This window comes from Schistocerca piceifrons, chromosome 7 (assembly GCF_021461385.2).
Source record: "Schistocerca piceifrons isolate TAMUIC-IGC-003096 chromosome 7, iqSchPice1.1, whole genome shotgun sequence".
Classification (NCBI taxonomy): domain Eukaryota; kingdom Metazoa; phylum Arthropoda; class Insecta; order Orthoptera; family Acrididae; genus Schistocerca; species Schistocerca piceifrons.
This window is the reverse complement of record NC_060144.1, coordinates 499,136,817-499,159,090: the sequence shown is the minus strand read 5'-3', so window position 1 is coordinate 499,159,090 and position 22,274 is coordinate 499,136,817. Positions and strand designations below refer to the sequence as shown.

General features: G+C 43.7%; 1 protein-coding gene across 1 annotated transcript in view; it reads left to right on the top strand.

Moving 5' to 3' along the window:
• Positions 1-22,274, top strand: part of LOC124804650 (eye-specific diacylglycerol kinase) — an 879,337-nt gene that overhangs the window by 676,920 nt on the left and 180,143 nt on the right. The window contains exons 4-5 of the mRNA XM_047264874.1: positions 6,505-6,634; positions 21,966-22,093. Coding sequence (XP_047120830.1) covers positions 6,505-6,634; positions 21,966-22,093 — 258 coding nt within the window. The remainder of the gene's footprint in view (positions 1-6,504; positions 6,635-21,965; positions 22,094-22,274) is intronic.

The following is a 22,274-nucleotide window of genomic DNA, read 5'->3' as shown; positions in this document are numbered from 1 at the left end:
AAGAAAGAACACAACATGTCATTCTTAACGGTTCAAAATCTGCAGATGTAGAGGTAATTTCGGGAGTACCGCAGGGAAGCGTGATAGGACCTTTATTGTTTACAATATACATAAATGACTTAGTTGACAACATCGGTAGCTCCGTGAGGCTATTTGCAGATGACACGGTTGTCTACAAGAAAGTAGCAACATCAGAAGACTCGTACGTACTCCAGGAGGACCTGCAGAGGATTAATGCATGGTGCGACAGCTGGCAGCTTTCCCTAAACGTAGATAAATGTAATATAATGCGCATACATAGGGGCAGAAATCCATTCCAGTACGATTATGCCATAGGTGGTAAATCATTGGAAGCGGTAACGACCGTAAAATACTTAGGAGTTACTATCCGGAGCGATCTGAAGTGGAATGATCACATAAAACAAATAGTGGGAAAAGCAGGCGCCAGGTTGAGATTCATAGGAAGAATTCTAAGAAAATGTGACTCATCGACGAAAGAAGTAGCTTACAAAACGCTTGTTCGTCCGATTCTTGAATATTGCTCATCAGTATGGGACCCTTACCAGGTTGGATTAATAGAAGAGATAGACATGATCCAGCGAAAAGCAGCGCGATTCGTCATGGGGACATTTAGTCAGCGCGAGAGCGTTACGGAGATGCTGAACAAGCTCCAGTGGCGGACACTTCAAGAAAGGCGTTACGCAATACGGAGAGGTTTATTATCGAAATTACGAGAGAGCACATTCCGGGAAGAGATGGGCAACATATTACTACCGCCCACATATATCTCGCGTAATGATCACAACGAAAAGATCCGAGAAATTAGAGCAAATACGGAGACTTACAAGCAGTCGTTCTTCCCACGCACAATTCGTGAATGGAACAGGGAAGGGGGGATCAGATAGTGGTACAATAAGTACCCTCCGCCACACACCGTAAGGTGGCTCGCGGAGTATAGATGTAGATGTAGATGTAGAAAGATTCCAGCCTGTGGCACCAATCAGAGAGGCTCTAAACGACGCGTCCGCGGAAGGCAAAGCCGATAGCAGCTGCGATCCGCCACAGGACCGAGTGACAAGTCAGGACAGGCACCGGTGCCATGTTAGCAACTGCCGCGCCCGGCTGCCTAGAAGCGTCACGTATCCTTCTTTGCTTCCTTTCGATATCCAGACTCCGCCCCACACCCTACTAAGTGTGTGATCCTTGTCTCTGTCAAAGCTGTTGCTATTCATTCTACTCTCAGCCGTCTCCTTATAATGGAATCCTAATATGTGGACTCTCGTGTTTTCAAACAATATTTTGTGTCTTTTTGTCAGGCAACGCAGAGCTATGGTCAATTTGTCAAGCTCCCTTTGTTTAATATGTCGCTTGTACTCGGTTCGACGCTCTCCAACTGTGCAAATTGTCTGAACTACACATACTGAAGAGCCAAAGAAACTGGTACACTTGGCTAACATCGTGTAGGGCCCACGCGAGCACGCAGATGTGTCCGAAGAGGCCGTGACGTGGACTCGACTAATGTCTGCAGTAGTGCTGGAGGGAATTGACACCATGAATCCTGCAGGGCTGTCCATAAATCCGTAAGATATGTGGGGGTGGAGATCTCTTCTGAACAGCACGTTGCAAGGCATCCAAGATATTCTCGATAATGTTCATGTCTGGTGAGTTTGGTGGCCAGCGGCAGTGTTTAAATTCAGAAGAGTGTTCTTGGATCCACTCTGTAGCATTTCTGGACGTGTGGGGTGTCGCATTGTCCTGCTGAAATTGTCTGTCGGAATGCACAATTGACATGAACGGATGTAGGCACTCAGAGAGGAAGCTTACATACGTGTCATCTGTCAGAGTCGTATCTAGACGTATCACGGGTCCCGTATCACTCCAACTGCACACGCCCCACACCATTACAGAGCCTTTTTCTTGTTTGTGGTTGAAAAGAAGCATTTATTTTAGCAACTGACCGGTTTGTTGCTTTAGTATTAAATATGTAACGGTATAGGCAACCAAAATTCTCCTAAATTCTCAACATTAATGCGATGCATTTTTGCATTCGGCCAAACGAAAGGGTACCAAACAATTCGAAAGTTTGTATTGACATTTGCTACTTTTTACAAACGACAGAATTACAGTTTTCCAGTGAATTCTTCTTTTTGTTGCATTACGTGTCATTTAGTTCGGTACTTCCACACGAGTGGAAGACGAAATATTAGTTTGGCAGGAAGCATTAAGTTTTCTGACGATTTCTCAACAATCTGTGTGAAATGTTTTATTTTGCTTTTATAAGCAATGATATCCATTTCTACCCATAATGTCCCATTGTTAAACAAAATAAGCGTTTATGTTTTATGGGTTTCGCTTGCCCCAAAGCAGATACCGAAACAATCAATATAAGAAGCATTATAAATAAGAAACCATAAAAAAATTCTTGTAGTGCATAAGAAATCAACGTTCTACTGTTTCAGAATCTTCCTCATCCATTGAATTTTAGATTGGTAGGACGAACATAAACCCGAACTTTCAAAAAATTATGTTCCCAAATTTTTTTGTATTAATGTGGAACGAACTATTATGACCTTTCACATGTCTTTCGGCGCGACCAAATGCTGTACAAGATTTCATAATTGCAATAATGAAATTTTTGATGAAAATATTACAATTGAGATAAAGTGAACAGTATTCCAAAACTCGTCTGCTAGTAGATGTCGCCATTGGTCAGGTGATCGAGATGTTGGTTTCAGTTCAAAGACGTTAATGCACGATCTATATCATTTATGGTCTGAAGCTGTAAGGTGTACCTAGTCAGATGTGTACTAACAAAAGTACAAAAGTAAACGAATACTTTAGAACGGGTAGATGGCTCGACAGTGCCGCACGCACACTGTTCAGGTTTCGCTCAGTTGGGGAGTGGTGGTGGTTCCGAGGAACGTCCACTGCTGAGTACGGATTGGCGGCGGTCGCGAGGCTCGCTGGCGGATAGCCAGGCGGCGCCTTGCGGCTGCGGCCGCGCAGGTGTGCCTGAATGGCGCCTCCTGATGAATGGGGCGTCGGCGTCGGCGCCGCTAACGATGACGGATGTCCTGTGGGGAGCGCGCGGCTATTCTCGGTCCTCCCCCGGCTCCCTCTGCTTTATGCGGCCAATATTCAGCTGCGGCCAAGTCGCTTCACTTGAAACGAGGCCACCAGCCTCACTGAGCACCAACTTTGATCCATCAAACTGACGACTCTGACACGAATCAAATTGATAAATGTACTGTGAAATTTCCTTCTCGACCTCAAAATCTCAAATGGTAAATGCCTGTAGTGCCAAGATGGTCACACACGATTTCCTCCCCATCCTTGTCCAACAGAACTAGTTCCCCTAGTACAAGAACCTCAATGTATACGAGACAGTAAACTATCATCTTTCGCCCTCCTTCCTCCTCCCCCGCATCCCCCTTCCTCCTCCCCCACATCCCCCTTCCTCCTCCCCCGCATCCGCCTTCCCCCTCCCCCGCGCCCTCCTTCCTCCTCCCCCGCCCGCCCTCCTTCCTCCTCCCCCGCCCGCCCTCCTTCCTCCTCCCCCGCGCGCCCTCCTTCCTCCTCCCCCGCGCGCCCTCCTTCCTCCTCCCCCGCGCGCCCTCCTTCCTCCTCCCCCGCGCGCCCTCCTTCCTCCTCCCCCGCGCGCCCTCCTTCCTCCTCCCCCGCGCGCCCTCCTTCCTCCTCCCCCGCGCGCCCTCCTTCCTCCTCCCCCGCGCGCCCTCCTTCCTCCTCCCCCGCGCGCCCTCCTTCCTCCTCCCCCGCGCGCCCTCCTTCCTCCTCCCCCGCGCGCCCTCCTTCCTCCTCCCCCGCGCGCCCTCCTTCCTCCTCCCCCGCGCGCCCTCCTTCCTCCTCCCCCGCGCGCCCTCCTTCCTCCTCCCCCGCGCGCCCTCCTTCCTCCTCCCCCGCGCGCCCTCCTTCCTCCTCCCCCGCGCGCCCTCCTTCCTCCTCCCCCGCGCGCCCTCCTTCCTCCTCCCCCGAGCGCCCTCCTTCCTCCTCCCCCGAGCGCCCTCCTTCCTCCTCCCCCGAGCGCCCTCCTTCCTCCTCCCCCGCGCGCCCCCCTTCCTCCTCCCCCGCGCGCCCCCCTTCCTCCTCCCCCGCGCGTCCCCCCTTCCACCTCCCCCGCGCGTCCCCCCTTCCACCTCCCCCGCGCGCCCCACTCCCTCCTCCCCCGCGCGCCCCACTCCCTCCTCCCCCGCGCGCCCCACTCCCTCCTCCCCCGCGCGCACCACTCCCTCCTCCCCCGCGCGCCCCACTCCCTCCTCCCCCGCGCGCACCACTCCCTCCTCCCCCGCGCGCACCACTCCCTCCTCCCCCGCGCGCCATCCTTCCTCCTCCCCCGCGCACTCTCTGCCCTCCTCCCCTGCGCGCCCTCCACCCTCCTCCCTCCTCCCCCCACGCCCTCCTCATCCTCTCCCTGCCCCCGTGCCTTTCTCCTCCTCCCCCCCCGCGCCCTCCTTCGTCCTTCCTAATCCCCAGCATCTCCTTATCCCTCCATCCTTCTTCCTCCTTCACCATTGTTCTTTCCTTCCTCCCTGCATCCTCCTCCTCCTCCTCCTCCTCCTCCTCCTCCTCCTCCTCCTCCTCCACTACCTCCTTCCTCCTTCCCCACTACCTCCCTCCTAATCCCCAGTGTCTCCTTCTCCCTCCATCGCCCTTCCGACTTCCTTCAGACTTCCTCCTCCTCCTCCACCATTGTCCTTTTCTTCCTCCCTACATCCTCATTCTCCTCTCGCACTCCTTCCTCTCCCCCGCCCCCCCCCTCCGTCTCCTCCTCCTCCTCCTCCTCCACTAGCTGCCTTCCTTCTTTCCACTTCCTTTGTCCTTCTTTTTCAGTTTTTGCTGTCTTATTTTTCTCTCTTTCATTTTAACATTTTTTTTGCTCTTTCATTTGTTTCTTCTGTCTTATTTCCTCTTTCATTTCTTCTCTCTACATCAACAATGAATGAAACTCTAATATTTATTCTCTTCTTTCCTGTACCTTCCTTCATTTCTTCTTTCTTCCTTCGTCTTCATAAACTACATATTCGTCTACCTCTTTATCTTACTTTAAGGACTGGGCATTTGACATTGTAGAAAGTGTGCCCATGAATCTCTTGGTCGTTTCATGTTTCGTATATAATACATAATACAATTTCACTGACATTCACTATTAAACACTGGTAGCCAGTAATTTTGAAATTGAGGGCAGAAATGCAGAATTTTTTAAATAAACAGTGGTTAATGTTGTTTCGTTACAGAACGTAAAGAAATTTATTTTACTTACACAAGCTACCAATACAGCAGTGAGGCATATTTCAACTTCACAATTTGAAGTGAGTTTGACGAACAATTACCCAAAAAGTGTACTTCACTCAAATGCCTTTTACGCTGCCAGCAGCATATTCACATCTTACCTCTCTACATAGCTATTTCTTCTTTCGCCCTGTAAAGAACACTGCTTGTTGCTTCATGATTATCTGCATGGAACGATAATGGCAGCTGTTGCTAAGGTCACATAGGATATGATCCAGGGAAAGTACATGCAAACAGAATAACGTCTGTGTTTTTAACGCTACAATTGGTATGCCTATCAAAACGTTATATACATTCTTGCCATTAAAGATTGCTCAAAGAATCCCAAACTATCCCAAAAATTATGTACAAGTAGTTTTCGTTTTTCCTTCTTCGCTCTCTAAAGAAAAAGGAGGATAGGGTTTAATATTCCGTCAGCGACAAAGTCATCTAACTGAATAACAAGCCATATTGAACAAGAATGGGTAATGAAATCAGCCAAGTTCACTTTTTCGAGGGTATCACCCGAGTCTTCGTCTTACTCTATTTTGGGGACCAGCGAAAAGTGTAAATCTTGGTGATCAGTGAGCATGTGAACTGCGTTCGTCGTCCTGGAGGCGAGAACTGCGTCACAAGTATTCGTTCCCGTGAGCTCTTCACAACGCAGATATTTGCAGCCATCAAAAACAACAGTTACACACCTGAATAAACAGACTCAAAGACGTCAGACCGCCACTCAAAGTTACTCCTATCGGAAGCGTCAAATGCGGCGATGTTCTTTGGTACGTTCCACCCACTTTCCAAATAGTCTGATACATTTTCTGTGGGGCTAAGCAGGACGAGGTAGCGGACCAGTCAAGATCTGACACAACCAGCTTCGTTCTATGATGATGGGTCCCATGTATATTTCTTTTAACCACCAAATTCGTATATTTCTGGTAACACTAGAGATGTATAATACGTGTGACATGAACCAAATCTATGACGTAAAAGAAAAAAAAAACACGAAAAAAATATAAACGTTGGCGGTAGAAAACCTCAAATTTTAAACTGTTTTCATTGCTGTGTAGATATAAACTAAAGTATCTCGTTCTAAAAGAACACATGCTTGAACGGTGTTGGATATGTATAAGAGTAGTTTATAGTTTTAATGTGATAAGTCTGTTCTTTATACAGCTAGAAATGAACGCTGATGGTTGTTGTTTTTGTTTCTTTCAGTCGTTCCAGTCGAAGCTGTCCTTCAGCTCTAAAGAGATTGTGGCGATCAGCTGTTCGTGGTGCAAGACGGCCTACCACAACAAGGAGTCCTGCTTCAATCTTCAGAAGATTGGAGAGGAGTGTAATCTTGGTATGTCTCCTCTTACCACAATACTTCTGACTAATTATTGTTATTCTGCATGTTTCACGTAACATATACAGCGTGTTACAGACATTTGTCACACCATAATAAGAAAATCCATTTAAGCAAGCTTTTTTAGCTGTTAATGAAAGGACTTATATAATGTTCTGATGTAAGGAACACACAAAAATGTCTTAAACACGCTCTTCTTTCTTTCACACAAGCATGCATTCATCGGGACCTGATTAGGTCAGATGTACTTTTTCGTTCCAGTGGATCCATAGTGACGAGATCTTCCGGGCTCTAGAATATGTACCGAGAGAGATGGCACACTGGACTTGCATTCGGGAGGACGACAGTTCAAGCCCGCGTCCAACCATCCTGATTTAGGTGTTCCGTGATTTCCCTAATCGCTTTAGGCAAATACCGGGATGGTTCCTTTGAAAGGACGCAACCGATTTCCTTCCCCATCCTTCCACAATCCAAGCTTGTGCTCCGTCTCTAAATGGCCTCCTCCTTCTCTAGAATATATCAAGAATACACAATAAATATTTAAAAAGAAAAACAAGTATACTAATGTACTTTTTACAGACCTCAAGTGTAATGGCTCTCATGGATGTGAAATAAGTAAAAAAAAAGCATATTTTTATTTAAAGGGTAGTAAATAACCTGGCAGAATACACGGCGCCGCATATGATAATACTTAGGCTATATGTAGCCATGCATCATCAAACAAGAATATCATTTTACAACATTTATTTACAATGATCATTACTGCACTGAATTTTTACAGAAGTGAGATCGTGCTACTACTTTATTTGATGTGATTTGTAACATACACATCAGCCGGTTACGCTAAGAAATTCATCAGTGAAGTGGAAGGAGTGACTACCATTAAATCTCTTGGGCTTCTCTTAAACTGAACTTTATTAGTAGCTAATTTTCTATACCTGCTGGTAAGTTTTTAAAGTTTTTGTTTCTGAGTAGAAGAAGCCGTTCGGTTAAAACGTAAGAGACCTTAAATCTTTGTGAGATTTACTCTTAGTTCTGGTACTGATTCCACGAATTGAAAAAAAAAATCACTCTAAGACAAAAAAGAACGATGCAACACGAAGGAAATTTCCGAAAAAGGCGGAAATCGGTAGATGTGATGTGATGTAGATGTAGAGACAGACTAGTGATCACCATTTGAGAAAAATTGAATGATTTATTCAAGAGAAAGACCTTCAGAAATTGAGCAGGTCAGTAATGTGTTGGTCCACTTCTGGGCCTTATGCAAGCAGTTATTCGGCTTGTCACTAGGAAATGCCATGTGGCTAGGGCCTCCCGTCGGGTAGACCGTTCGCCTGGTGCAAGTCTTTCGAGTTGACGCCACTTCGGCGACTTGCGTGTCGAAGGGGATGAAATGATGATGATAGGGACAACACAACACCCAGTCCCTGAGCGGAGAAAATCTCCGACCCAGCCAGGAATCGAACCCGGGCCGTTACGTATGACATTCCGTCGCGCTGACCTCTCAGCTACCAGGGGCGGACGGCTTGTCACTGACTGACAGACTCGTTGGATGTCCTCCTGAGGGATATCGTGCCAAATTCTAATTGTCGGGTTAGATCGTCAGAATCCTGAGCTGGTTGGAGGACCTTGCCCGTAATGCTCCAAACGTTCTCTATTGGGGAGGCACCAGGCGACCTTGCTGGCCAAAGTATGGTTTGGCAAGCACGAAGACTAGTAATGGAAACTCTCGCCTTGTGCGACCGGCCTTTATCTTGCTGAAATTTAAGCTCACTGCAAGATCCCCTCGCTTCCAAACTGATACTGTTATTACTCAGCTTAGGCGCGAGTCCGTAGAAGGTACAGTGTGACTGGTTAGCATTTCCACCCGGAATTTGCGAGTGTAAGTCGGACCTTCCTTGATCCGCCTTGGTGGGTTGTGTCGTCGGATTTCCTCCTACCTGTGCGCGGTGCAGCTCTCGTAAATGTCGCCCCGTGCAGATTCTTCATTGGCGCATTGGATGACTCTGTCGGTGGAAGCTAATTATCTTAAATTGCTATCGATCAACTTTGGGGTATCTATTTACTCGAAATTAACATTCAGAGTGCCGTAATATCACTTTTATTCCTATTAGATCAATAATGAAACACTCGTGTCACAAACTACTCATAACCGAGAGCATGGCTACCATCGAACAAGACAGGAAGAGCTCTTAATGCCGACTGCCGACTTTGGCGCGCAGTCCGTATCTCTTACCAGTTTCGTCACAGTTCGTGGATTTCCGATCGAGTTCGTAGTTACTAAGATAGGCATTCGTTAATCAACGGGTGTGAATTTTAACGAGGCAAAATTATGATAAATAGTTTTAAACATCCAGAGGCTCCTTCTAGTATTCATGTTGCCATAAATGACTTTAATTATTAAATATAATTAAACAAAGTCGGTGACTTGGCGCCAAGATGGTGGTACTTCCAGTAATGTATATTTCCCAGGCTGACGCTTGTTGCTACGGTCCAGCGCCGAGCCCCACCCCACTACGCTCAACATATGGTCGCTTCGTCACCTAGCCAGCAGCGTGCGAAATGCTCTCTGATTCATGGTCGGCTACGGACTACAGCACTTCCTAACTATCGCGAATACATCAATAAGAGACAATAATTTATTAAAACTGGTAAAAATGTCTTCCTCACGTAAGAGGCACCTTACACCACGATGGCTGCCATGAAGAGCAACAAACGTGCCGCTGTGTTTGTAGGGGTTTCGCGCCCATTCGTTGTCGGGCCTCGTGGCTGGCGACACTCGGGCTGGTAACCCACCGCTTTCTGAGGCTTCTCCAGGCACGTCTTCGCTGATCATTGGGGGTTCATTTCGAAGCGTAAATCATAGTTTTTTGTCTTAGTGTATTTTTAATTACAAATTTCATTAAGGAATAAATACATTGGGAAGCAGTGAATGGTATCGCTAGTTCCGTAAATAGCCCTTTACACGATGTTCTTGAGTTCACACTGCAAATAATTCTTATTATACGATTTTTTTTTTAACCCGGAAAAGTAACTCGGCTTGATGAACTACCCCAAAAAATAATTTCGTATGATACCGTGGAAGAAAGTTACCATAGTATGCCAGCTTTTTTTGTGGCCTACGTCTGACAACATTCGCCTTGCATTATTGTGGCACTTCAGCAGTTCTGTAGTATACTCCTCTCACAGTTGAATTTATTATCAAGAATTTAACACTTCAAGTTTCTCTATCTGCTTGTCGTCGTATTATAGGTATATACTTTTGGTATTCCACTTAAAATTTCTTATCTGCATGTAGTATGTTTTTTTAAAGAATTGGCTGGGAACCATTTATTAATGTCCATGAAAACTTCGTTACCCGATCTCTTTAAAACTGTACTTGATTTGCAATTTATTGCGTAATTTGTATTATCTACAAACAAAAGAAACTTGGTATCTTGTCACCATTGTTGTTCAATATAGCACTGGACGAAGTGATCAGGCAGTGGATAGCAATAAACGAGGAAATGGGAATACCAAAGACCCATGTGGGGGATAAAAAGGACAACAGGGCTCAAGTGGACTGCCTAGCCTTTGCAGACGACATGGGAATAGTAAGTGACGGAAGAAGACGCAGAGACACAACTCGACAACTTGCGTAAGGCAGCCAGAAAGGTGGGACTGAGGATCGCCTATAACAAGGCAAAGACATTAAATACCACTGCAGACTGGGAAACACCGGAAGGCACTGTGCAAATGGTGGACAAATACCTGTGAGAATTTATAACAAGAAGGAACAGGAGCAACGAGGGAATATCAGAGAGGATAAAGAAGATGAGGTCAGCCTTCTGCATGACGAGAGAGATATAAAATAAAAAGAATATATCCACAGAGGCAAAGATAAGCCACTACAACGGTAAGGAATGCAGTATTATATGCTGCTGAGACGATGACACTAGGAAGAAATGGGGCAGAACAACTAGATAAAAAAGAGAGAAAAATACTGAGAAAAATACTAGGTCCCAAAAGACGTGGAGAGAAGTGGATGCGAAGACCTAGGGAAGAATTGTACCAGAACATGAGAACAATATTCGGGGAAATCAGACTCAAAAGGGCAGGGTTTGCTGGACATGTAGTTAGGATGAGTATGGACAGAATGACGAAGAGAGTGTGGGAAACAACAGGGAGGACAAGGGGAAAGACAGGAACCAAGTGGCTTGTTGACTTCGGAAGGACTGGTTGGAATTGGGGATCAAGGTCGAAGGAAAGGAAAATTGGAGGAAGTAGTACACACCGACCAATATGCCGGAGACCAATGACGGAGAAGAATACAGGAAAAAGATTAGAGTGCCACCAGTGGAGCCGACAGGAGAAACGGACACTGAAGGTCACGGAAGAAGAGCGGGAGAGAAGAAGAGAAAGAATGAAGAGGTTCTGGGAGAAGAAGAGTAAAATGCAGTCCACGAAGGAGCTACCCGTGGTCCTACAGAGACCGTAACGCAAGAAAAAGGAGGTTACAGATGAAAGGTCATTGATGTACACAAGAGAAATGAAGGGCTCTAAGATGGAACCATGTGGGCTACTATGTATAATTATTTCCCTCGTTGGTGTTGAGTAGTTTCGCAGTCTTCCGTAACACGTTGATGAAGGCTCTCTGCACTAAGAATATCTGCTTCGTAAACAAATTTTTTTAGATGGCTGAACAGATAATTATCCAAAGGTTTGAGTTCGTAGGAAAGTACAGGACATGCAGAAAGTTTTCCACCACATAACCACACATCAAGGTTGATATCATCCAGTGAATGTCGTATAAAATGTTATAAAACTATACTGCAGCCGTACCATGCATAAACCAGATGATTCGTCGTATTTGCAGGCAGCAAATCCTTTTGCAAATCTGGAATAGTGATTTGATTAAATTTCTGGTAGATTGCCACACTGTCACCTTCAGTTCTACCCGAAATTTAAACTGCTGATGGTGTCTAGCCTGAATTGTGCAACGAAGACTTTAATCTGCCCACAAATGTTGCTTTCGAAAGGTTTAAAATTCCTACTCTTGTGAAGTTTGCCTCATCTGCCACAGTGGATTGGCATTTTCAAAAGAAAACCATCTGCAGGAGCTTACCCACGGCAGGTGACCAACAACTACATCACTGCTCTGCAGTCCACAATTACGTGTTTGGCAGAGAGTTCTTAGAAACACTTTTAGAATATTTCTCGACCGTCCCTTCTCGAATAGCACTTGGCGAACAATGAACACCTAAATCTTTCCATGCGAGCTCCGAGTTCTCTTACTTCATTTCGATAGCCATTTCTCTGTATAGGTAGATGACAGTAAATTTTTTTCGCATTCAGAGGGGAAAGTTGGTGTTCGAAATTTAGTGACAAGGAAAAACTTTTTTAAATCCACCTCACGTATCACATCCGTGACACATTCTACCATATTTCGCGATAATACAAAACGAACTGCCGTTCTTTGCACTTTCTCGATGTCTTCTGTCAATCACATCTGCTAAAGACTCCATACCGCACAGCAATACTGAAAAAGATGATACGGGTAATGTAGGCAGTCTCTTTAGCACATTTATTGTTCTGCCAATAAAAAGCAATCACTGTTTCGCCTTTTCCACATCATTTTCTATGTGAACTTTAAGTAGTTTGTAATTGTAATCCCTAGGTATTTAGCTTCATTGACAATCTTTAAGTTTGTGTGATTTATTGTATAGCCGAACTTCAAGGAATTTTTTTTTAGTACTTACGTAGAGACTCTCGTACGCTTTAATGTTCAGGGTCAACTGCCACTTTCTAAATCATTGTGCGATTCGTCTACACTGAAAAGTCAAAGAAACTGGTACGCCTGCCTAATATCGTACAGGGGCCCCGCGAACATGCAGAAATGCCGCAACACGACGCGGCATGAACTCGACTAATGCCTGAAGCAGTGCTGGAGGTAACTGACACCATGAATCCTGCAGGCTGGCCATAAATCCGTAAGACTACAAGGGGGTTGAGTTCTCTTCTGAACAGCACGTTGCAAGGCGTCCCAAATATGCTCAATTATGTTCACGTGTGGGGAGCCTGATGGCCAGCGGAAGTGTTTAAACTCAGACGAGTGTCCCTAGAGCCACACTGTAGCAATTCTGGACTTGTCGGGTGTCGCATTGTCATGCTGGAATTGCCCAAGTTCCTCGGGATGCACAAAGGACATGACTGGATGCAGATGATCAGACAGGATACTTACGTACGTGTCACCTGTCAGAGTCGTATCTATACGTATCAGGGGTCCCATATCACTCCAACTGCACACGCCGCACACCATTACAGAGCCTCCACCAGCTGCAACAGTTCCCTGCTGTCATGCAGGGTCCATGGATGCATGAGATTTTTCCCTTACCCATACATGTTCATCCGCTCGATACAACTTTAGCATTGTGTCGTGCAGCCATCAAGGGTACACGAGTAGGCCTTCGGCACCGAAAGCCCATATCGATGATGTTTCGTTGAATGGTTCGCACGCTGACGCTTGTTGATGGCCCAGCACTGAAATCTGCAGCAATTTGCTGAAGGGTTGCACTTCTGTCACATGGAACGATTCTCTTCAGTCGTCGTTGGTTCCGTTCTTGCAGGATCGTTTTCGCAGCAGCGATGTCGGAGATTCGATGTTTTACCGGATTCCTGATATTCACGGGGCACTCGTGAAACGGTCGTACGGGAAAATCCCTGCTTCATCGCTTCCTCGGAGATGCTGTGTCCCATCGCTCGTGCGCCGACTATTACACCACTTTCAAACTTACTTAAATCTTGATAACCTGCCGTAGTAGCGGCAGTAGCCGATCCAACAACTGCGCCAAACCCTTATCTTTTATAGGCGTTGCCGACCGCAGCGCCGTACAACATTAGTAGTACAGAATATATTTCATTTATCTGTATATAATCACTTTCCACATGTTTTATGGTTGTATTAAAGAAATGCATAACATTGTGGACAAAATAAATGTAAATCTCTGGGAGTGTTATTTCATTGTCCACTTCACTGTCTTTTGCATAGGCTGCGAATATCCAGATAAGTTCGGCAATATTGCCTTCACTCTGTCTTAGAAAATAGGACTGCATCAATGGCTAGTTCTGAAGCAATCTTTCTACAGCTAAAAAAAGATTAAAATAGCATGTAGGAACATGCTGGAATAGTGCGGAGTAATCTGACTGCAAGTACTCACAAAAGTTCATCTCACTCATCTTCTTCGCACTCGAAGAAGACTCATTAAATACCTTAACCGCTAACGATTCAACATCGTATGACAGTAGTTCTAGTCCACATTTCGCAGTATTGTGCAGTATATTCATGTGACAATGTCCTGTAATAAGATGTGGTGCTTCAAACACTGTTTCCAGTTCAATGTAAACAGATTGGTTCTTCCCGTAATTGACGGAACAGTTGTCCGCACGGTAAGCAACTAACTGCGATCCTGAAAGACCAGTCTTAATGACGCTACTTTAAGCCTCTTGACTATAGAAGTTGTGTATTCGTAAAAAATCAATAACAGCTGTAGTCGTTCCCATTTCTTGACCGAAGTATCGCATAGCAACTGGAAATAATTTCATATTTCGTTTATTTGAAGCATCACATGCGATCAAAAATGTAATTGTACCAACTTTTTCAGAATTGGTTGCAGAGAATGTGGAGCCAATACATTCTCTACTATAACGTCAGTTTTAGTCTGTCTACAGTGAATTTTGAATGATAGTTTCGAATCTTTGACAAAAAGTCAGGTAGAAAAGCATTTACACAGTCTTGTGAAAGGTAACTGTGATGATGTTTCGCTCCATGATATGTTAATATTAGTTCCTTTGCTGACACTTCCTCTTTCTTACTAGTTCCCGCTGACACGAAATACATTTGAACATTGGAGTTTCGTAACACATACAGCGCCTTATCAATATGAGTCTTAGTACTGGCATGCTTTACCGCTTTCATTGAGTCGTATTTCACTGTAAAACTTACACGGCATGTTTTACAATATTCGGCATATTCATCTTGTATTTAAAGCCACCCCAAAAAGCCTGTTTATTATAGCCATTTGTCATTGACATGACGCTGAGGGCTCTCTTGTTTAGCTTGCTGCAGTTGAGAAGCTCACTATATTACGATGCTATGTACGTACGCGTATCACTCCGTCACTACAATGCCTTTCTTAAACACTTCAATTTTAAACTAGAAGCGTGCCGTGTGCGATTCAACTAATACAGCCACAAGAAAATAATTCACTGCATCTGTAAGCCGCGCGCAACAATGGGTATGCGTGGTGCGTTCATTTCTTCGACAGCGGTATTCTTTTTAAAATTAGGGTTGGAAGAGGGCACAGGTCATCCCCGTTTTCAAGAAGGGACGTCGATCAGATGTGCAGAACTATAGACCTATATCTCTAACGTCGATCAGTTGTAGAATTTTGGAACACGTATTATGTTCGAGTATAATGACTTTTCTGGAGACTAGAAATCTACTCTGTAGGAATCAGCATGGGTTTCGAAAAAGATGATCGTGTGAAGCCCAGCTCGCGCTATTCGTCCACGAGACTCAGAGGGCCATAGATATGAGTTCCCAGGTAGATGCCGTGTTTCTTGACTTCCGCAAGGCGTTTGATACAGTTCCCCACAGTCGTTTAATGAACAAAGTAAGAGCATATGGACTATCAGACCAATTGGGTGATTGGATTGAAGAGTTCCTGGATAACAGAACGCAGCATGTCATTCTCAATGGAGAGAAGTCGTTCGAAGTAAGTGTGATTTCAGGTGTGCCGCAGGGGAGTGTCGTAGGACCGTTGCTATTAACGATATACATAAATGACCTTGTGGATGACATCGGAAGTTCACTGAGGCTTTTTGCGGATGATGCTGTGGTATATCGAGAGGTTGTAACAAAGGAAAATTTTACTGAAATGCACGATGATCTGCAGCGAATTGACGCATGGTGCAGGGAATGGCAATTGAATCTCAATGTAGACAAGTGTAATGTGCTGCGAATACATAGAAAGATAAATCCCTTATCATTTAGCTACAAAATAGCAGGTCAGCAACTGCAAGCAGTTAATTCCATAAATTATCTGGGAGTACGCATTAGGAGTGATTTAAAATGGAATGATCATATAAAGTTGATCGTTGGTAAAGCAGATGCCAGACTGAGATTCATTGGAAGAATCCTAAAAGGAAATGTAATCCGAAAACGAAGTAGGTTACAGTACGCTTGTTCGCCCACTGCTTGAATACTGCTCAGCAGTGTGGTATCCGTATCAGATAGGGTTGATAAAAGAGATAAAGAAGATCCAACGGAGAGCAGCGCGCTTCGTTACAGGATCATTTAGTAACCGCGAAAGCGTTACGGAGATGATAGATAAACTCCAGTGGAAGACTCTGCAGGAGAGACGCTCAGTAGCTCGGTACGGGCTTTTGTTGAAGTTTCGAGAACATACCTTCACCGAAAAGTCAAGCAGGTATGTTGCTCCCTCCTACGTATATCTCGCGAAGAGACCATGAGGATAAAATCAGAGAGATTAGAGCCCACACAGACGGATACCGACAATCCTTCTTTCCACGAACAATACGATACTGGAATAGAAGGGAGAACCGATAGAGATACTCAAGGTACCCTCCGCCACACACCGTCAGGTGGCTTGCGGACTATGGATGTAGATGTAGTAGGTCCTTAATGCACGCACTGATAATAAAATGAAAATTCGACATTGTCACGGTTTGTTTTGTCTTTTTGCTTTTTGCCGTAATGCAATATAACTGTGCAGAAGAACAAATAGACATGAACTGATATTGCAACTCTGCTTTAGTGTCCATGTGGAAGGACATGTAGCTGTCATAAGAATTTACAAGCTTATTATTGATCTTTCTTTCGTAGTTCGTTCATATCGGAGCGGTTTTCAAATGACTTGACAATGGACACCGCGGTTTAACAAAAATACAAAGTCTCTGTGACACGACTTGTCGAACAAATGCACGCTCCAATTTGTATTAAAATATATTGGAATTCGTTGCGACCTCTTACCATTGCTCCCAACTTGTGACGCAATCTGACACAAAATACTAGATTAGATTAGTTTTTCGCTCCATAGATCCGTGTTGAGGAGATCCTCGTGGATGTGGAACATGTCACTTTTTATTTTTTTATTTATTTTTTATTTTTTAAAGCTGAAATAACAATACTAATAGTATGAATATATACAATACATCATTTGTTTCTATTAAAAAATTCGTCAGTGGAGTAGAAGGAGTTGGCCGCTAGTAAGTCTTTCAGGCTCCTTTCAAATTGATCTTCATTTGTAACTAAATTTTTTATGTTTGTTGGCAAATTATTGAAGATGAGTGTTCCTGAGTAGTGGACCCTTTTTGAACTAAAGTAAGTGCTTTTAAGTCCTTGAAGCCAAAGAATAATGAAATTGAGAAGTTTAACTGTATTTTCATTATTCGGTTTCTGGGTGTTGTAGTGTCTTCATCATCATCATCATCATCATCATCATCATCATCATCATCCCCATTACGGTCGGAGGAAAGCAACGGCAAAGCACCTCCATGAGGACCTTGCCTAATAAGGCGGTGCGGGTCCCCCGCATCGTTCTCCTACGCTCTGTCAAGAAGCATGGGGCTTTGTTTCCATTCTGTAAAAAAATTTAAAAAAATTAAATTAGTAAATACGAATTTAGCCCAAGGGGGACCAAAAACCAGACTTTTCACTCCATGTCGGGACGTTCGACCGGACATCGCAGTTTTCATTTAAAAATTTGACTGTCCGGTCCAAAACCATACGGTTGGCAACCCTGAAGCCACAACAGGAGATGGCTCGAACATGAAGCAGTCACCTAAACCACAGTGGCTCCGCTTTTCCGCTACGTCGACAATATCAGAACTCTGTCACCTCTGCTGTGTCGGGCTTTGTGGTGATAGGTCGGCGTCTTGGAGACAGTATTTGCGATATCAGCAGGTAGCCCATGATGTAACTTTGACCTGCCGAACTGGCAGCTTCTGCTGCCTCTTGTATTAGCCGCGGCAGATGTCTCCGTTGTACTCAGTCATACCCAGTAAATGATTTTTGGTGCAACAATATGATAAAAATTCATGTTGTGGAAGATTATGGTAAATGATTTAGACTGGGGTATTGTATGTGGTGTAATTCTCGTAATACGTATAAAAAACCAATATATCACCAACAAATGTTAAAAAATATCAAGTAAGTAAAAAGATGAGGGCTCATAGAAATCCTTGGCTAACAGAAGAGATATTGAATTTAATTGATGAAAGGAGAAAATACAAAAATGCAGTAAATGAAGCAGGCAAAAAGGAATACAAACGTCTCAAAAATGAGATCGACAGGAAGTGCAAAATGGCTAGGCAGGGATGGCTGGAGGACAAATGTAAGGATGTAGAGGCACATATCCCTAAGTGTAAGATAGATACTGACTACAGGAAAATTAAAGAGACCTTTGTAGAAAAGAGGACGACTTGCATGAATATCAAGAGCACAGATGGAAACCCAGTACTAAGCAAAGAAGGGAAAGCAGAAAGGTGGAAGGAGTATATAGAGGGTCTATACAAGGGCGATGTTCTTGAGGACAAATCATAGAAATGGAAGAGAATATAGATGAAGATGAAATGAGAGATATGATACTGCGTGAAATGTTTGACAGAGCACTGAAAGACCTAAGTCAAAACAAGGATCCGGGAGTAGACAACATTCCATTAGAACTACCGACAGCCTTGGGAGAGCCAGTCCTGACAAAACTCGACCATCTGGTCAGCAAGATGTATGAGACAGGCGAAATACCCTCAGACTTCAAGAAGAATATAATAATTCTAACCCCAAAGAAAGCAGGTGTTTACAGATTTGAAAATTACCGAACTATCAGTTTAATAAGCCACGGCTGCAAAATACTAACGCGAATTCTTTACAGACGAATGGAAAAACTGGTAGAAGCCGACCTCGTGGAAGATCAGTTTGGATTCCGCAGAAATGTTGGAACACGTGAGGCAATACTGACCCTACGACTTATCTTAGAAGATAGATTAAAGAAAGGCAAACCTACGTTTCTAGCATTTGTAGACTTAGAGAAAGCTTTTGAAAATGTTGACTGGAATACTCTCTTTCAAATTCTGAAAGTGACAAGGGTAAAATACAGGGGGCAGTTATAAGAGTCGAGGGACATGAAAATGAAGCAGTGGTTGGGAAGGGAGTGGGACAGGGTTGTAGCATATCCCCAATGTTATTCAATCTGTATATTGAGCAAGCAGTAAAGGAAACAAAAGAAAAATACGGAGTAGGTATTAAAATCCATGGAGAAGAAATAAAAACTTCGAGGTTCGCGGATGACATTGTAATTCTGTCAGAGACAGCAAAGGACCTGGAAGAGCAGTTGAACGGAATAGACAATGTCTTGAAAGGAGGACATAAGATGAACATCAACAAAAGCAAAAGAGGATAATGGAATGTAGTCGAATTAAATCAGGTGATGCTGCTGGAATTAGATTAGGAAATCGGACAGTTTTGCTATTTGGGGAGCAAAATAACTGATGATGGTCGAAGTATAGAGGATATAAAATGTAGACTAGCAATGGCAAGGAAAGCGTTTCTGAAGAAGAGAAATTTGTTAACATCGAGTTTAGATTTAAGTACCAGGAAGCCGTTTCTGAAAGTATTAGTATGAGGTGTAGCCATGTATGGAAGTGAAACATGGACGATAAATAGTTTAGACAAGAAGAGAATAGAAGCTTTCAAAATGTGGTGTTACAGAAGAATGCTGAAGATTAGATGGGTAGATCACATAACTAATGAGGAGGTATTGAATAGAATTGGAGAGAAGAGAAATTTGTGGCACAACTTGACTAGAAGAAGGGATCGGTTGGTAGGGCATATTCTGAGGCATCAAGGGACCACCAATTTAGTATTGGAGGGCAGCGTGGAGGGTAAAAAATCGTAGAGGGAGACCAAGGGATGAGTACACTAAACAGATTCAGAAGGATGTAGGTTGCAGTAGGTGCTGGGAGATGAAGCAGCTTGCACAGGAAAGAGTATCATGGAGAGCTGTATCAAACCAGTCTCTGGATTGAAGACCACAACAACAACAGCGCAGGCACATTATATGCAGCCCACTTTATAGCATAAAACATATACATGTTTTGTGCTGCAAACGTCATTTAACAAAAGAGTTATATTTCATGCTAATGAGTGCCATTATAATAATTTAAATTTTAAAAAAGAAAAATTTCGCCAAATAAGTGTTACTTTCCACAGAAATCACCTCTTGACTAAGAATTGTTGAAACCATAAAAATGATGTATTTGCTGCGTCAGTGGCACGAAAACCCGTAAAAGCTCACGACGTCATAAAGAGCGATGAAAATTTATTCGTGGATAAGGGGTAATGTCCGCATTTCACTGGGCGCAGTAGACAAGCGCCAGAAATGGCTCTAACAGTCAAATCTGTGGCAGCTGCATTATAGTGCGACAGATACTTTTTGATTCGCGTCTCAGTTTTCTCTCTCTCTCTCTCTCTCTCTCTCTCTCTCTCTCTCTCTCTCTCTGCAGGCAGATTGTTGAAGACCTGCCGCCAGAATATAACAAATCTCCCTGCAGTCAAGAAGATTAAACAGTCTACATTTCTTAATTAGAAGATTAAAATGAATGCAAAAAGATGCATACAAGCTACAGTCGAGGCCGGATTTGCACACAGTGAGGCTGTAAACAAGAGGCTTTTCGGCCTTTCTCTCCCATATTTCTCGTGTGTTGCCGATCTTCGAAGTTCCAATGTTCCATTCATTTTTTCTTGGGCTACAAAATCAAGATACCACTTCAAAAAAGTACATAAATAAATTGCAATCAGTAATTGTCTTGAAACAAACATCATGGGATGTAAACGTACATGCGAAATATCTTTTAGCTATACTCTGTTCATCATAAGAATGAACCTGACGTAAACAAACACAAACACGATGATTGGTCAGAAGCCGTAGCACACGTACAGTGGTGTTGTTGCGCTCTTGGAAGTAGGTCCTACTTACGTATTACATATATTGTTACAACAATGTTATGAAAAGGAAAGTTGGTATTCACCATATAGCGGAGATGCTGAGTCGCAGATAGGCACAACAAAGCTTTCGGCCATTAAGGCCTTCGTCAACAATACACACACACACACACACACACACACACACACACACACACACACACACACAGGCTCAGGCAACTGAAACCACACTGTTGCCTGAGACTGCAGTGCGTGTGTGTGTGTGTGTGTGTTTTGACGAAGGCCTTAATGGCCGAAAGCTTTATTTGTGACAGTCTTTTTGTTGCGCCTGTCTGCGACTCAGCTTCTCCGCTGTATGTCGAGTAGCAACTTTCCTTTTCATAATATATTTACATATTATGGTTACATTCCATCCCGGATTTCCCATTGTTAGATATATTATTACTGAGTTATCTTAAATGAAACTTTAAGATATTCAAATGTATTAGCAGCCATCAACGTTTTTCTTAATCACGTTGTAGTTATGTATTTTTTGCCTTAAAAATCGAGTATAGTCACAGGCAGTCGATCCACACTTACTGCCCAGCTACAGGTACCTCAACAACCATGCCACAGCTTCCATTCTTGTTGTGACACATTTTTATATGTGAAGAGGGTTCAAAGTATTTATACTTGCGCGGGCGCGTTGTCACGGCTCGCGCGGATTCCTCCGCCGGAGGTTCGAGTCCTCCATTGGGCATGGGTGTGCGTATTGTCCTTAGCGTAAGTTCGTTTACGTCAGATTAAGTAGTGTGTAAGCTTAGGGACCGATGACCTCAATATTTTGGTCTCACAGAACTTACGATACCACAAATTTCCGAATTTCACTCTGTAAACACATATTCTCTTACATTGACTTATCTGTGCTACAGATTTCTTGGATGAAGTATCTATGTTGAAAGATTCTGACTTTGATGGCAAGTAACGATTTGAACAATGCTTAAAAGCGTACACTTTAATTGATTAACTTCTCATACAACATGCCTAACAAGTGTACTGGTAACTGACAGACAGGGAGACAGGTTAAAGAGTGGAAAAGTGTGTGTGTGTGTGTGTGTGTGTGTGTGTAGACTCAAAATCGGTTATGCAATAAAGAAATTAAAAATAATGCTTGCAGCCAGAGGCTAATAAGTAATTAACGATCTGAAGTAAGATAAATTTGATTATCAGGAAACTTAAGAAGCACCAACATAAGATTGTCTGTTTCTTTTATTGTTATACATGTTACATATCCTTATTTCTGCGCTTTGTTATTGTCACAACCCGATAAGTGGCTGTCTGTGGTTTCAGGAACTCATGCGGAGATTGTAGTGCCTCCTTCGTGGATTGTTAAACTGCCTCGAAGAGGAAGTTTTAAATCCAGTTTACGAAAATCTCCAAAGAAAAAGACTGCAAGCAAGAAAAAAAGCAAGGAGAAGGTATGTAATCAGAGATGACTTCTTGATGACGTGAAAAAGGACCAATGCATTTTTACTGTAAATGACTTTCCATCAATGCTGTAAAAGCACATATGTCCCACAATTTTTACCTGAGTGCAGTTTTTATCCACTATTGATCATTCTGCTCTGGAAACATTATTACTTGCAATAATAATAGTGT